At 32.9% G+C, this 15,031-nt stretch overlaps 2 protein-coding genes across 2 annotated transcripts; both read right to left on the reverse strand.

Moving 5' to 3' along the window:
• Positions 1-1,621: 1,621 nt before the first annotated feature.
• Positions 1,622-3,232, reverse strand: LOC8289114 (glutaredoxin-C4). Its single transcript, XM_002527649.4, has 4 exons — positions 2,858-3,232; positions 2,513-2,586; positions 1,991-2,089; positions 1,622-1,879 (listed from the first exon to the last, which is right to left on the reverse strand). Exons 1-4 carry the CDS (start codon positions 3,034-3,036, stop codon positions 1,809-1,811), a joined length of 423 nt encoding a protein of 140 aa, XP_002527695.1. The 5' UTR covers positions 3,037-3,232; the 3' UTR covers positions 1,622-1,808.
• Positions 3,233-12,966: 9,734 nt separating this feature from the next.
• Positions 12,967-13,813, reverse strand: LOC8289113. Its single transcript, XM_002527648.4, has 2 exons — positions 13,640-13,813; positions 12,967-13,362 (listed from the first exon to the last, which is right to left on the reverse strand). Exons 1-2 carry the CDS (start codon positions 13,811-13,813, stop codon positions 13,210-13,212), a joined length of 327 nt encoding a protein of 108 aa, XP_002527694.1. The 3' UTR covers positions 12,967-13,209.
• Positions 13,814-15,031: the final 1,218 nt, after the last annotated feature.

A 15,031-nucleotide genomic window follows, 5' to 3' on the forward strand; every position in this document is an offset into this window, starting at 1 on the left:
GAGACGTTGGCATAACTACTTTTAAAAATTTAGAACACGATATTAGAGAAATATACTAATTAGAATATAATTAATCATATTTAGATAATATAATACGTTATAATTATATTACATATTATTATTATTATTATTATAGATAAATAAATTAACAAAATGATGGACTGTATGATTCTACCAGTAATTAAAAGAAATAATTTGAGTTAAAAAAAATATCTGGATAAATTAGTGTTAATTTAGTGGAACACAAAAAATTTAAATACTTTAATGAATGCATGTGGTCATGTTTTGCATGAATTGGTTAAGGGTATGAGCTAATTATGTCTATTTGAAAAAGTGCACTCTATAATTAATGAAAAGAAAGAAGGTACTTAGAATTTTAAAAGATAATAATATTGTATCATATAAAAGATATTTTTTGTCATTTTTTAATTATTTTTAAAATTTTCCCTATTTTTACACTTATTTATGACAGTAGTATATATGGTATGCCAAAAAAATTTAAAAATAAAAGAAGAAGTAATATTATTTTATATTGCTAAAAGAATAATTTCAATCTTTTTCTTAATTGATTTTTGTAAATGATGATAGAAATAGATAGTAATTTGTATGAAACAAAATAGAATATAATAAGTTCAAAAACTTAACTAAAATTTGTTAATGATTAAATTCTTTAATTGTGTTGATTAAAGCTAAAACTTAAAATGAGAAACATTTTAATTAAGGAACATAAAAAAATTAAGAGATTTCATAATAATTGACCCTATTATAACATCATATACAAACAAGACAAAAAGTTTAAACAATAATTTAAATATTAATTTTTAAATAAATTGCCATGTCAGTTTTTATTTTTAAATTATTTTATTATTATATAAACAATAATAGATCCAATTATAAACATTTACATGTGACGCAGGTGAGTAAAAAAACTAGTATAACGAAAATAATAAGTTTCTTTGTCCAGTAGCTGCATCTGTTTTGGTATGCCTTGAATAAGGACTAAAACAAAATACTATTCATAAAAGAGTACTATTTAAAATATTTTGTATGTTTCAATAATATACTATTTGAGATAAAGAAGACACTCGACCAGTTTTCTTTGGCTCAGTGGTTTGTTCACTTAGACTCATTCTCAAACCTTACACCCAAAGGTGATGTCGCAGCTTCACTAGTTGCTACATCACCACCAACAAATCCATCCATCTAAATCAGAAAGGTTTTCTAACTAAATATTGGTCTAGTTCACAGCTAATTCGATTCAACCGGCCAATCTTGTCCGAGTCTAAAACCCCTGGTTAAATCTCATTAGATTAAATTTCTACGAGCAAGTTAGATCTCCTCTATGAAGCACGTAAAATGGGCGAAGTCCTGTCATTTGTAAAGATGATGCAAAGCATGTCATTGTGATTGATTGATTGAATGATCATCCAAGACAAAGGTGCATGAGCATATTTGCTTTCTATCCATATGATCAAAGTTTCAAGATGATTATGAATAATTTGCTACCCTTTCAATGCTTCAATTTATAATCCATAATCAGTTCAATGCAATCTGGAGGGTTAGGAGATGAAAAGAAAAAAGAAAAAGGAGCTGTACTACTCTGCTAATAAAACCAATGAAGTGAATCAAAGATTGTAATAACTTTCTCATGATATGACCAGACCGAAACCTTAATACGTATCCTAACAATAACATTGTAAAATTAAAACTTAATACCCTATTGTCCATCTGAAGAAATTGTTCACATTAACCTGCATTGGGTTTTCACCGACTATTCCGGTGATGAACCGTGATCATAAAGTACTTGATCAAAGATCATCCTTACCAGCAATGCCTAGAAGATCAGCCAGTTCTCCACTTTCGTAAGCTTCCACAGTATCTGTTACCAAGACATCACATGCATTACCTGGTGAATTTTTGACAAAAAGTCTTTTTGCATCCAAAGGACAACACAAATGTTTGCATTTATCCCACAAGAATTAGAACTTACCATCAGAGCCACCAATGTGCTTTCCGTCAATGAAAACCTGAGGAACAGTACGCCTTCCAACAATTTTGCTCAGAGCATCCTGAATGTTCTGTCCATCATCTGCAACACAAATAAAACCAGATTTAAGTTACTTATGGCTTCAATTATACAATCATTAAAGTAAAAACTACACCAAGCCATGCATTTACTTTCATTGTTTGAACACGAGCTCCATCAAGAAAATAATTGAACGAACACCGCTATGAAGGATGAGTATACTTATTGGATTTGTCTCCCAAGCAATTCATGTTAGTTTGAGTTTACTGAGCATAAATGCAATATAATCCAACTATGATAGATAACAAAGCGCCTATGCACATGCCAATAATAAAACAGCAAAGCTGAAAAAAAGAATCAGGACATTTTACACAGAATAATAAAAGAATGCACATTCCAACAATTAGGAAGCAATAATCAATCCTATGACTTCTCTAAGTTTTTGGTGCAATCCATGAAATGAAGTACAAAAGTCAGTGAACAAACCTCTCTCATCAAGCTCAACAACATGAGGTATCTGGTTCAACTGTTTGAAAACAGCTTTTGCCCTCTTACAGTATCTGCAGAATACACACAAAATCACAATTGTAAAACACCCATAAATTAATTTAACCAAATCCCAAAATATTTTCCATTTTGGATCTGAAATATAAAATTTTAAATACCCCTATAATGTTTGTTGCAAATCCGAACGATTGACATCCAAACATATCACTAAAGTAGTAGTTAAAATAGATCTTGACAAATTCTGAAGGAAACAAAAAGAAAAAAGCAGCAATTTTGTTTAATTTTTTATGATTTCTATAAATCTAAGCAGAGTGAGAGGTGTACGGGCAGTAGGACTTGGAGAAGATGACGATCTTGTGGGAAGAGATGGTTTTCTTGACGAAAGCAGAGTCACTCCCGGTGGCGGCAGATGCCCAGCTCAGAGATGTTGCAATTACTGTTATTGTAGCTGCTGCTACCAATATCGATGATGCTCTTATCCTTCCCATTGCCATTGAATACATACAGTCTGCAACAGTATTATGAATGAGAATTGATGTGTTTGGCAATGGAATGCAAGCCTTAAGGTCAGTTTGATGATGTTCTCGTTGGGTTTTTTATTTTTTATTTTTAGTGTTAAACTTTCTATCAGTTGTTACCATTGTTTGTATTCTTTTTTTAGAAATTGTAAAATTTATTTGAGACTTTCTTCAACATCTGCTCATTGCTGCAAATAGAGATATACCCCCAACTTGTTGATTTGAGATGGGTTTATTTATTATCCAGCTCGACCCAATTAAAATTATTAAAATTATTTGAATAAAATTGAATTTTTATTTTTTATATTTATAATTTAAATCTTTTTAGTATTTATTTTTATAACGAGTATAAAAATTTAATAAATATAAATTTATAATTTATTTTATATTTTAATTTATTATAAAGTAAACTTTATTGTAGAACTATCGTATATTTTATAAATTTTATTTAAACAGATAAAATTAAATAGATATCATTATGAAATATCAAATTACTATGAGCTAATTCATAATTTATTAGCATTAAGGAACTAACAAGTTAAGGTTTTAAATTTATTTTATTTATGAGTAAGTTTAGATTAATTTGTTATTATCCATTTTATTCTAATATATGAAAATTTTGACTTTAATATTAATAAATGACCTCATCAGTGTATTAGTAAGCCAATTAAGTATTCTTTTCATATTTATTTAAATATTATTTATTTTATTATATTAATTTTTTATTAAAATCAGGTTCTAAATAACTAAAAATTAAGAGACAGTTATTTTGTAGCCTTAACTACGAGATATAATGACATGATAATTTTATCTTTATATTTTTTATTTTATTTAAATTTATATGTATGAAAGTAAAATTTTTAATTTAGTTTTCTTTTCTTAACTTTTCTATGATTTTTAAAATATTTTTACATTTTAATATATTAATCAATTACAAAAGATATTTAAATTAAAAACATATTTTATTAAGTATAGTTAATTTTTTATTTAAATATTTAATAATTTAAATTTTAATGCTAGGTTACAAATCTTTCAATAAAGCATTCAATACTTGTAACTATCAATTATTAAATACTTTTTATATTCCTAAAATAAGTATCAAATTAATTTAAAAATTATTATTAAACTCTTTGTTGAAAACTCATTTTTATCTGAATCCATCTTATAATTAAATTAACAAATTTTAGTTAATTAATTTTTTATTTATGAATTGAAGAAGATGTCAATTTTGAATAGTTTAAGCTTCTAGATTTTATTTTTATTTCTTTTCAAGATAAAAGGTACAGTGAAAATGAATGGTAATAATATTGCAAGGGAATTTGAAAAGAATAAAAATAAAGTGTAAAAAAATATTGATCGAAATATTAAAAGAAAATTTTGTCTATATTTTATTATACAAAAAGTCATCTAAAGTATACAAATATTTATATTAAAGTTAATGACTTTCTTTTTATTTTTAAAAGGAATGATTTTTTACATATTAATTTATTTGTATAAGCTTTATAAAAATTATATTTAAACAACCTAAGTTTTATAGAATTTTAAAAGTAGTTAGCATTAAATATCTAATTATTTTTGTGAAGATTTTTAAGATTGTTATTATTGAATACTAATTTTTTTGTATATTAAGATAAAATATTTAAATAATAAATTAATTTAAATTTATTCAGTAAATAAAATAAATTAAAAAATTGGCTCGTTAGTTCCTTAGTGTTAATACATTATGAGCTAACTCATATTAATCTAATATTTTATAAAGCTACCTAATTTTATCTGTTAAAATAAAATCAAAATTTTACTATTATATATAAAAGAACAATTGCTTTGTGTAGCGTTGATTTTCACTTTGCGGGTATTGCAGCTGTAGCTGACACTATAGCATGGCTGTTTGGTCAGCCATCAGTGGACGCTAATCTGTATTTGACACCACTTAACTCCTGGGATTTGCTCAGCACTATGATAATTACTGTTTCTATATGCCAGCTCTTGCTTATGGATAGACTGTTTTCAAAAGGAACTAGCTCTTTCAATCTGGTCTTTTTCCTGATAAAGATACTTGTAGAAGTAAAGCTACATCAGAGAACTATTTGATCAGTTAACAAATATAAGTTTCATGTGGGCATCAGAATCAATCTAACATAGGAGACCTAACCTTTATCCTAGTTTAATAACCAAACAGAGTAGCGAGCAGAGCCAAGTTTTGAATTTCATTCGACTATGGTGATAATCTCCACAAGGAAAACATAACCAATATTCATTTGATTAAGTTAATCAAGTCGGCTGCTTTTTAAAGAGCGTGCCAATTGCTCGAGCATGTAATTTCTTGAAAGCCCTTCTACGCTATATATGGATTACTTGCAAAGTTAAAGCTGATTTTAGGTTGTACGTTTGTACATAACTTACTGTTGCTTAGTCTTTGCTTTCTTCAGGTTACTAATTTTCATAATTGGTTTTCTTTATGCATTGAGGACAAAGGAAGTGTAGGTAATGTCAGATTATCATTTAAAGAAGATGGACACATGTTGTCACTTTTAAATGCTGCAATATCTATTATCAACTCCTGCAATGGAACAATTGGAAAATGTTTCTAGAAATCTATGTGCAACTTCCTTGGAATTTTTTAAGAAGTTATGGGAGAAAGTACAAGTCAAATATTACTTGACTACTCTTTGATATCCATTTTATATATGAACTTACCTACAAGCATTGGGATAATTTGCAATTTGGCAGAAAGCATTTTCAGGCTATCTACTAGTACGGTCCCTATAAATTTGCTCCTTTTCCATCTGTTTCAATCAAGAGCAGAGTTTTTGGTTGGTGAACATTGGTACTTTGTTTCTGAAACGTTCTTGTTATCCCTTGGGAAGCATCATCCTTTCTTGCCATAAGGCCCTCAGCGTCTTTAATTGAGTTGGATGACGTTTTCAGCCAAATTGCAGAATTTTTAATTCATGTCGAATCACTTTATACATTTCTTTCTCCTATGCTTCGGAGTTTCACTTCTTATCAGTCTATTGCTTTAGATGAATTAGACATCTTAAATATCCTGGAGAATGTAAGAAATGAATTGGGTAGCTTTATAATCTACCATCATAACAAATGGGTACTAAGAACATAGAAACAACCAAAAAGGGAGGTGCAATTTTTTTCTGGAGAATGTGCACCCATGTGGCATTAAGAATCCCCGTGTTCTCTCTCATGCTGATATTATGAAATGTGAAGAAGCATACACGAAGCTTACACAATTGCTTTGTGTAGCGTTGATTTTCACATTGCGGGTATTGCAGCTGTAGCTGATACTATAGCATGTCTATTTGGTCTGTTGGATAAGCTTCAATAACGTCGAGCTCAAGACATCCGTAACAAGTCGGTTAAAGGATACGATAGGCTAAATAAGGAACATAGCTATTTCTATTAAAAAAAGAAAAAAGTAGTTTTCCATTACGTATAGAAATAGGAGTTTGTTCAATGAGAATTTGCTATATAAGGAGATGCCGAGTTGTGGTATCCCTCAAGAAAAAGCATTAGCTTTGTGTTTAGTTTTTAGAGAAGATTTTCTAAACATCAATAAAAAGGTAGTTTTTTATTCAAATGCTAAGTGCTTAAGAAACTATATTTGGTATCAGAGCTGCAGGATAAGTCGATCCTAACAGCCTCTCGTTAAACACCAATACGAAGATCATACGAACGTATTCTCGTCGTAACCGAACTATGGGAGACGACGTCGCAACACGGCCAAAAGAATTCACGCCTTCGTCAATTCAATGTCCTATACTAAACGCCACAAATTATACGGTATGGGCAATGAGAATGAAGGTGTTGATGAAGATATATAAAGTTTGGGACACAATCGAACCTGGAACGGCAGATGCAGATAAAAACAATATCGCCATTGGATTATTGTTTCAAGCAATCCCGGAGTCTCTTGTCTTACAAGTCGGTGAGAGAGAGACCTCAAAGGAGATATGGGATGCAATTAAATCTCGTCATCTAGGTGCTGATCGTGTCAAGGAAGCAAGGCTCCAAACCCTAATATCAGAGTTTGAGAGAGTTAAGATGAACGACACAGATACAATAGATAACTTTGCTGGAAAGTTATCCGAGATTGCATCTAAATCAGCCTCACTTGGACAAACGATTGAGAAAACCAAACTTGTGAAGAAATTTCTCAATGGTCTACCAAGAAGCAAGTACATTCATATCATAGCAGCCCTCAAACAGATTCTAGATTTAAAATCTACGGAATTTGAAGATATTGTTGGAAGACTAAAGGCCTATGAAGAACGTATTGTTGATGAGGAGAACCATGGAGAAACGCAAAACAAATTGTTATACTCAAACTCCGAAGATCACAGTTCTACGTCGTCACGAGGAAAAGGACGTGGAAGAGGAGGAAGAGGAAACAAGAGACGAGGCAGAGGAAGGACCAACACACAAGAACGAGAAACAAATCACAGTGATCAAAGCCGAGGGAAAGAAAAAAAGGATAGATCAAAAATAATTTGTTATCGTTGTGACAAGTCTGGCCACTTCGCCTCCGTATGTCCGGAGAGGACACAAAGGACGCAAGAAACAAATAAAGTGGAGACAGAAGAAGCTGAGATAGCACTTTATATGCATGAAATTGTGTTTTTGAATGAAGAGAGAATAATACCAACGAACTACGATACCAACAAGAAGGAAGAAGGAGTTTGGTATCTTGATAATGGAGCTAGTAACCACATGACTGGTAACAAGACGTTCTTTTCGGAGCTCAACGAGAACATAAAGGGCAAGGTAAAGTTCGGAGATGGATCGTGCGTTGAAATAGGAGGGAAGGGATCAATCCTGTTTCAAAGCAAAACCGATGAGCAAAAACTTGTTACAGACATCTATTACATTCCCGCACTCAAGAGCAACATCCTAAGTTTAGGACAAGCTACGGAAGTCGGGTGTGATGTAAGGATGAAAGAAGATTACTTAACGCTTCATGATTCAAGAGGGAGACTGCTGGTAAAAGTTAAAAGAGCACCAAATCGTCTCTACAAGACAAGTCTAGAGATCGGAGAACCAATATGCTTACACACGAGAATAGGAGATGATACATGGAGGTGGCATGCAAGGTTAGGACATATAAGCTTTAAAAAAATCAATGCTATGTCCAAACAAGAGATGGTTCATGGCTGAAAATTAGAGAAGAAAAAAGTACGTAGTCGTGTTTGGTTGGAAAACAAAGTCGTCAACCATTTCCCAAGACAACCATGTTCCGAGCATCTAAACCTTTAGAACTACTCCACGCAGACTTGTGCGGACCTATAACACCACCAACCAGTGCGCATAACAAATACATATTTGTTATCATAGATGATTTTTCAAGATACATGTGGACTATCTTGATGAAAGAGAAGAGTGAAGCATTTGGTAGGTTCAAGGCGTTTAAAGGTTTAGTAGAGAAAGATCTTGGTAAATCAATCATAACTCTTAGAACTGATAGAGGAGGTGAGTTCACTTCAAGAGAGTTCACTGAGTTTTGTGAAGAAAGTGGGATCAGAAGACATCTCACAGCATCATACACACCGCAGCAAAACGGTGTGGTGGAGAGAAGAAATAGGACCTTGTTAGAGATGACAAGGAGCATTCTCAAGGCAATGAAGGTACCAAACTACTTATGGGGAGAAGCAATACGCCATTCTACATACGTAATCAACAGAGTACCAACAAGAGCACTTGAGAACATGACCCCGTACGAATGCTTGCGAGAGAAGAAACCGAACCTAGCACATTTAAGAGTTTTCGGGTGTCTAGCTCACTCAAAGGTTGAACCCGCAAATCTCAAGAAGTTAGATGAAAGATCAAAACCATTGGTGCATCTTGGGATTGAGCCAGGATCCAAGGCATATAGACTCTATAATCCAACAACACGAAAGGTTATAGTAAGTCGCAATGTGGTGTTTGATGAGAAGACTAGTTGGAATTGGAATGAAACAAAAGATGGACCAAGCAGGGATCCGGGGATGTTTTATGTCAGATGGGGTGAAGTTGTTGATACAGGAGACGGACCTACTGTAATCGGAAACAATCAACATCAAGATCATGATGAAACCGAAAGTAATGAGTCCAATGATGACGAAAATCATCATGAACAAGGAGGTGACAACAATATGGATGATCAACAAGAGAATGAAGAGCAACCACTAAGAAGATCAACGCGTCAAGTCACTCAACCTGGTTATCTTAATGATTATGTCCTTCAAGCAGCAGTAGAATGTGAGAAACTTCTACTGTCAATAAATGATGAGCCAAGGTGTTACAAAGAAGCAAAGAATTTATTAAAGTGGAGATAAGCATGCGTAGAAGAGATTAGTTCAATCAACAAAAACAAGACATGGAATCTAACTGATAAACCGAGTGGGGTAAAAGTGATTGGACTCAAGTGGATTTTCAAGATCAAGAAAAATGCGATGGTACTATCAACAAGTACAAGGCTCGACTTGTAGCAAAGGGATATGTACAAGAATCCGGCATAGATTTTGATGAAGTATTCGCATTGCACGTTTAGAGACCATACGATTGTTGGTTGGGTTAGCGGCATCACATGGATGGGAAACTCATCACTTAGATGTGAAAACAGCGTTCTACATGGAGAATTAAGAGAAGATGTGTATGTTGAGCAACTTTGAAGGATTTGAAGTAAAAGGTGAAGAACACAAGGTGTACAAACTTACAAAAGCATTGTACGGCTTGAGACAAGCTCCTCGAGCTTGGAATACAAAGTTAGATCAAATCCTAAAGGGAATGGGATTCATCAAATGCCCAAAAGAAACATCCGTGTACCGCAAGGAAGAAGGAGGAAATCTTCTCATAATTGCAATCTACGTAGATGACCTATTTGTGACCGGCAATACACTCAAGGTCATAAGAGAATTCAAGATTGGGATGTCAACAAAGTTTGAAATGTCGGATCTCGGGAAACTCACTTACTATCTCGGAATAGAAGTGATGCAAACCAAAGATGGGATCGAAATAAAACAAGAAGGTTATGCAAGAAAGATCTTGAGAGAAGCTGGCTTAGAAACATGCAATCCAACTCAAGTTCCCATGGAGTTCGGACTGAAGGTTTCAAAGGCACAAGATGAAGAAGAGATAGACTCTACGTGGTATCGAAGGAACGTAGGATGCTTAAGGTATCTCTTACACTCACGACCAGACTTGGCATTTTCCGTTGGAGTTGCTAGCAGATATATGCAAAATCCTCGTAAGTCACATGGTGATATACTTAAGCATATCCTACGGTACCTAAAGGGAACAGTTGCATTCGGGCTGAAGTTTGATCGTGGAGGATCAAAGAAAATCATTGGGTTTAGTGATAGTAGTCACAACATTGATCAAGATGATGGAAGAAGCACCACAGGTCACATATTCTATTTTGGATCTTCACTAATTACTTGGTGTTCTCAAAAAACAGAACACAGTTGCTCTATCGTCTTGTGAAGCCGAGTTCATAGCAGCAACAGAGGGAGCAAGATAAGCCATTTGGCTTCAAGACTTATTAAGTGAGATCACAGGATGGAAGACCGAGAAAGTCATCATCAAGATTGATAACAAGTCTGCAATAGCACTCACTAAGAACCCCGTATTTCATGGTAAAAGTAAACACATTCATAAACGCTACCATTTCATACGGGAGTGCATCGAGAGAGAACTTGTAGATGTGGAGCATGTTCCAAGAGTTGAACAAAAGGCGGATATCTTAACTAAAGCTTTGGCACGAATAAAGTTTTAGTGAGATGAGAAGCTTGATAGGAGTTCAAGACATTTCCAAGACCAAGTTGAAGCTTAAGAGGGAGAATGTTGGATAAGCTTCAATAACGTCGAGCTCAAGACATCCGTAACAAGTCGGTTAAAGGATACGATAGGCTAAATAAGGAACATAGCTATTTCTATTAAGAAAAGAAAAAAGTAGTTTTCCATTACGTATAGAAATAGGAGTTTGTTCAATGAGAATTTACTATATAAGGAGATGCCGAGTTGTGGTATCCCTCAAGAAAAAGCATTAGCTTTGTGTTTAGTTTTTAGAGAAGATTTTCTAAACATCAATAAAAAGGTAGTTTTTTATTCAAACGCGCTTAAGAAACTATATGGTCAGCCATCAGTGGGCGCTAATCTGTATTTGACACCACTTAACTCCTGGGATTTGCTCAGCACTACGATAACTACTGTTTCTATATGCCAACTCCTCGGAAATTGGCAATGAACAATGTTATCTGAACCAATTTTGCAGCTAGGTCATTGGTATGGTCCTATTGATAGTTCTTTGGATAATCACAGAAAGTTCTTACTGAAAGAAGGTGATGTTTTGTATGTTCCAAGAGGCTTTGCTCACGAAGTATGTACAGCGGATGCCGGATTTGGTTAACTTTCCAGATTTTCATTCCACATCATATTCGGAATTGAAGTGGAACCTCCTTTTGAGTAAGTAATTGCTTACTTATTCTTTATTTGTTTTAATCTCTTTTTCCTTTTTTCTTTCCCTCCTCTTAGCTTCCCTTCGTGGTATTTAATTTATCGGCCATATGAGTCATTAAAAATAGTTTCTTTTATTGGATCTCTTATTTCTAGCATTGGAGATTAGATATTAATAATCTAAGTACATCTTCCCACTACTTGACAGATGCACATATGACCATTCAAATTAAACTGTAAATATTGGTTGATTGATAATAACAAATTGTATCCAGGTGACATTGATATGATCCCAGTAGTAACCTTTGGCTGAGATTCTGCTAGGGCCAGTGATCCATGTGCAGTGGCTAAATCTTTTTGTCAACAAGGTCAAGTAATAACTCCATTGGCCCATTTAATCAGTGGGATTTGGATCTCTGTAACACATCAGATGATTCATGAATGGCAACCGATGTTCTCAAGGGCATAGAACATTATCACTTCCATTTTCAAATATTTTTCCTTTGTCCACATCTGTTTTATTTCAAGTAAATTCCTGCTAATCTCAGGTTTTTTGACTGTTGAGATTTTGTTACCCTTACGATCATCGGAATCTATCCCTGGCGTATCTTCCTTGCTCTTTGTGTTTTGTGAGTTATAGATTTGTGGTTTCTTATTCTCCTTTCACTTTAAGTTATAATCTAATATCTAAAATTCTCCTTTCACTGAATATTTACAGTTACTTTAAATGTGTTTAAATTCATGTTGATGCATTTGCTCATCGGTGGGGAAAAAAATCGTCTAGAGATTGTAACTAGAGCTCGAAATCAAATTCACATGCTTATTGGTCCATGCTCTGGACAAAATTGTATAATGAAGAAGTCTTGTCTGCGAGACATGTAGACAGGGTTTTGGCCCAGATTCTCTGGAAAAGCTGACTTGTGGTCACGCCTTTAAAATATTAAAGATCTGTTTGCATTGCGGCTCCACCTGTTTCTCCATTTTTTGAAATTTTCTGGGGATTTCATATGAAAATGCATTTTGGAAAGTACATAGTGATGCTCTTTTCCTCAAAGAAAACATATCGATGCTCTTTTGAGAATCAGACCTGCTTTCTGGTGTTAATATCTGTTGCCAGTATATGCTCAGCAAACAAGACTGAGAAAAAGCTGCATTCATGCAAATGGCATCCAAGTTCTGTGCTGGGGCATCATTTGAGGTTGTGATCTATTTGAGAAATATAAGAAAGTAAGCAAGCAATATCTGAATGGAATGCTTTCACTGCCTTATAACTAATTTCATTCCTTGGGTCATTGTGTTATAATATCTGATAAGCAGATCTTGACCTGCATATTGAGATCCAGTTTGTTTCCCATTTGATGCAGCTTTCCCCTCAAAGAGTCGGCATAGTCTGCGCTTTGCATCACAGGTATGTTTTGTATTGTCATATTTTCTTTTGTTAAACAGAAAGGAGATGTATTGCAAAACTGACCATTTAACATAATCACTCTTGCATTCTCGCTTTGGTTTCCAATTTTACAAGATTATGTCACACTATGACAGGTACATAGACATCTTTGATAATCCAACCAGTAAAAAAGAAAAATATATATTGAGAAACCAGAAGAACTGCACTAATACTCATCAATCATCTAATACATTGCTAAACATGTATGTTTGATTCCTCCAGCTGGGAACTTGGAAGGAAGAAAATAAAAGAAAAAGAGAAGAAGGATTCTATGGTCTCGGATGTTTTGGAGTTGGGACTGGATGAGTTGTCACACCATTGTAGTCAATGAGGTAAACAATCTCTAAATCATTTCTGCTATCATGCTCTTGTTCTCTGAAATGCTCTTGGAATGTCATTTGCTTTCTGTTCTCATCAAGAACCTGCAGTTCATAAATCCATAGTGAGGAACTAGGGCTACAAGTTAATAATCAATGAAGAGCATGATTCTGTTAACCTTCAGCGTACTAGGTTATGTTTGGTTAGGGATGGTGCTTTATCCAGGGGGAAGATTTGTTAAAGATTGAGTTGCACTTCTTATGGAGAATTAGGGTATGGTAGGAAAGAGTTTTAGGAGAACTCACTGGGGAGGCTTTTTTGGGTCAGATTCAGATAAAGGATTTCTGTGGTGTTGTTTATGCAAGCAAATCGAAAGCATACCTTGTCTTTGTGGTGCCCAATTCCATGGTCGAGTGGCAACATCCTCCGTTCTCTCAAGGATCTCCTTCCTGTAAGAACCATGGCAGAAGGAGAAGGAACAGAGGAGATATTATGGGAAAAGAAATACAGAGAAGTTGCAAGGAGATAGAAGATAACAAGAAGCAATAATTTCATGGTAAATGTAGCTGAAGTTTGCAATCCTTGGGATAGAAGAAGACATGTAGGAACAAATGCATATAAAGATGGGAGAGGGAGAGAGAGAGAGAGAGACTCAATTATTGGTTAAGGGGTTGGGGAAACACAACTGAGCCCATGTCTATAATTATGTTGCTTATGTGAGATTTGAAAGACACAGCAAAGCATGTTAAAATCCTGTATATCTATTTCCATGTTCAGCCAAAGATTTTATTTTGTATCCTTCTTGATATTGAGGGGCTTTTCTTTTAAATGCTGGTACAAATTGGTGTAAAATGCCCCAAATGTAAGTTCATTATCATTATTAAAGTCTTCTTTATCAAAATTTTGAATTTACAAAGTTTATGGATATAAAACAGATCAGAAAGAGTAAGATCAATGGCAAAAAGATTCTTTACTTTTTTTTTTCTTTTAACAATTGGTTTAACTTCTTCATCTTTTACTTTAAAAAAGAACTTTAAACAAAGGACAATTTTGATTAGTCAAAGAAAGGTGGGAAAGCAGCTTTATACATACTTTTCTTTTCTTTTGATTTAATTGTCAAAATTAAGATTAATTTTAATTTTAACCTTTACTGAAATTATTATTTATATTTGTTTATGTGGTATAGACTCTAATAATAATAATAATAATAATAATAAAAGACTAAATTAGTAGTTTTGTTATTAAAATATTGTAGTTTAAATATATAGGATAAATAAAATGCTAAATTAAAAAGATTAAAATTATATGTATAAACAATTTAGTAATGTGATGAATCAATAACTCTAATATTAATTTAAATTTGTTGTTATTGTTAGAATTCGCACCACATCAACAATTTTAATATATAATCTTAGCAAAGATTAAAATTGAATAAATATTAAAGTATGGTGTTAAAATTTAAAAAATTTAAAAATCATATGCTAGATCTGATAACAAATGAAAAGTAATAAAAACATATTAATACATAAACCTCTTATAATATACATATTATATTAAGAGAAATTAAACATATTTAAATTGTATTAAAATAATAATTTAATATTCTATTACATACTACTATTTTTTTACTTTATTTCCTTTCATTTGTAATAATAATTTTAATATATAAATCAAATGCAAAAATAAAATTATGTTCATTTTTATTAAATTATAAATCTAAAATTATTCATACGATTTTAAAATTATTAGGTACTATTTATATAAGATAGGTAA

Source organism: Ricinus communis, chromosome 3, assembly GCF_019578655.1.
Source record: "Ricinus communis isolate WT05 ecotype wild-type chromosome 3, ASM1957865v1, whole genome shotgun sequence".
Classification (NCBI taxonomy): domain Eukaryota; kingdom Viridiplantae; phylum Streptophyta; class Magnoliopsida; order Malpighiales; family Euphorbiaceae; genus Ricinus; species Ricinus communis.

Excerpts from the sequence above, each read along its gene's own strand:
- LOC8289114 (XM_002527649.4), bottom strand. The coding sequence starts at position 3,036 with ATGTATTCAATGGCAATGGGAAGGATAAGAGCATCATCGATATTGGTA. Across the intron at positions 2,587-2,857 it reads TTCTCCAAGTCCTACTGCCC|ATACTGTAAGAGGGCAAAAG; the intron begins GTACACCTCTCA and ends TGTATTCTGCAG. Across the intron at positions 1,880-1,990 it reads GCACATTGGTGGCTCTGATG|ATACTGTGGAAGCTTACGAA; the intron begins GTAAGTTCTAAT and ends TCTTGGTAACAG.
- LOC8289113 (XM_002527648.4), bottom strand. The coding sequence starts at position 13,813 with ATGAAATTATTGCTTCTTGTTATCTTCTATCTCCTTGCAACTTCTCTG. Across the intron at positions 13,363-13,639 it reads TTGGGCACCACAAAGACAAG|GTTCTTGATGAGAACAGAAA; the intron begins GTATGCTTTCGA and ends TATGAACTGCAG.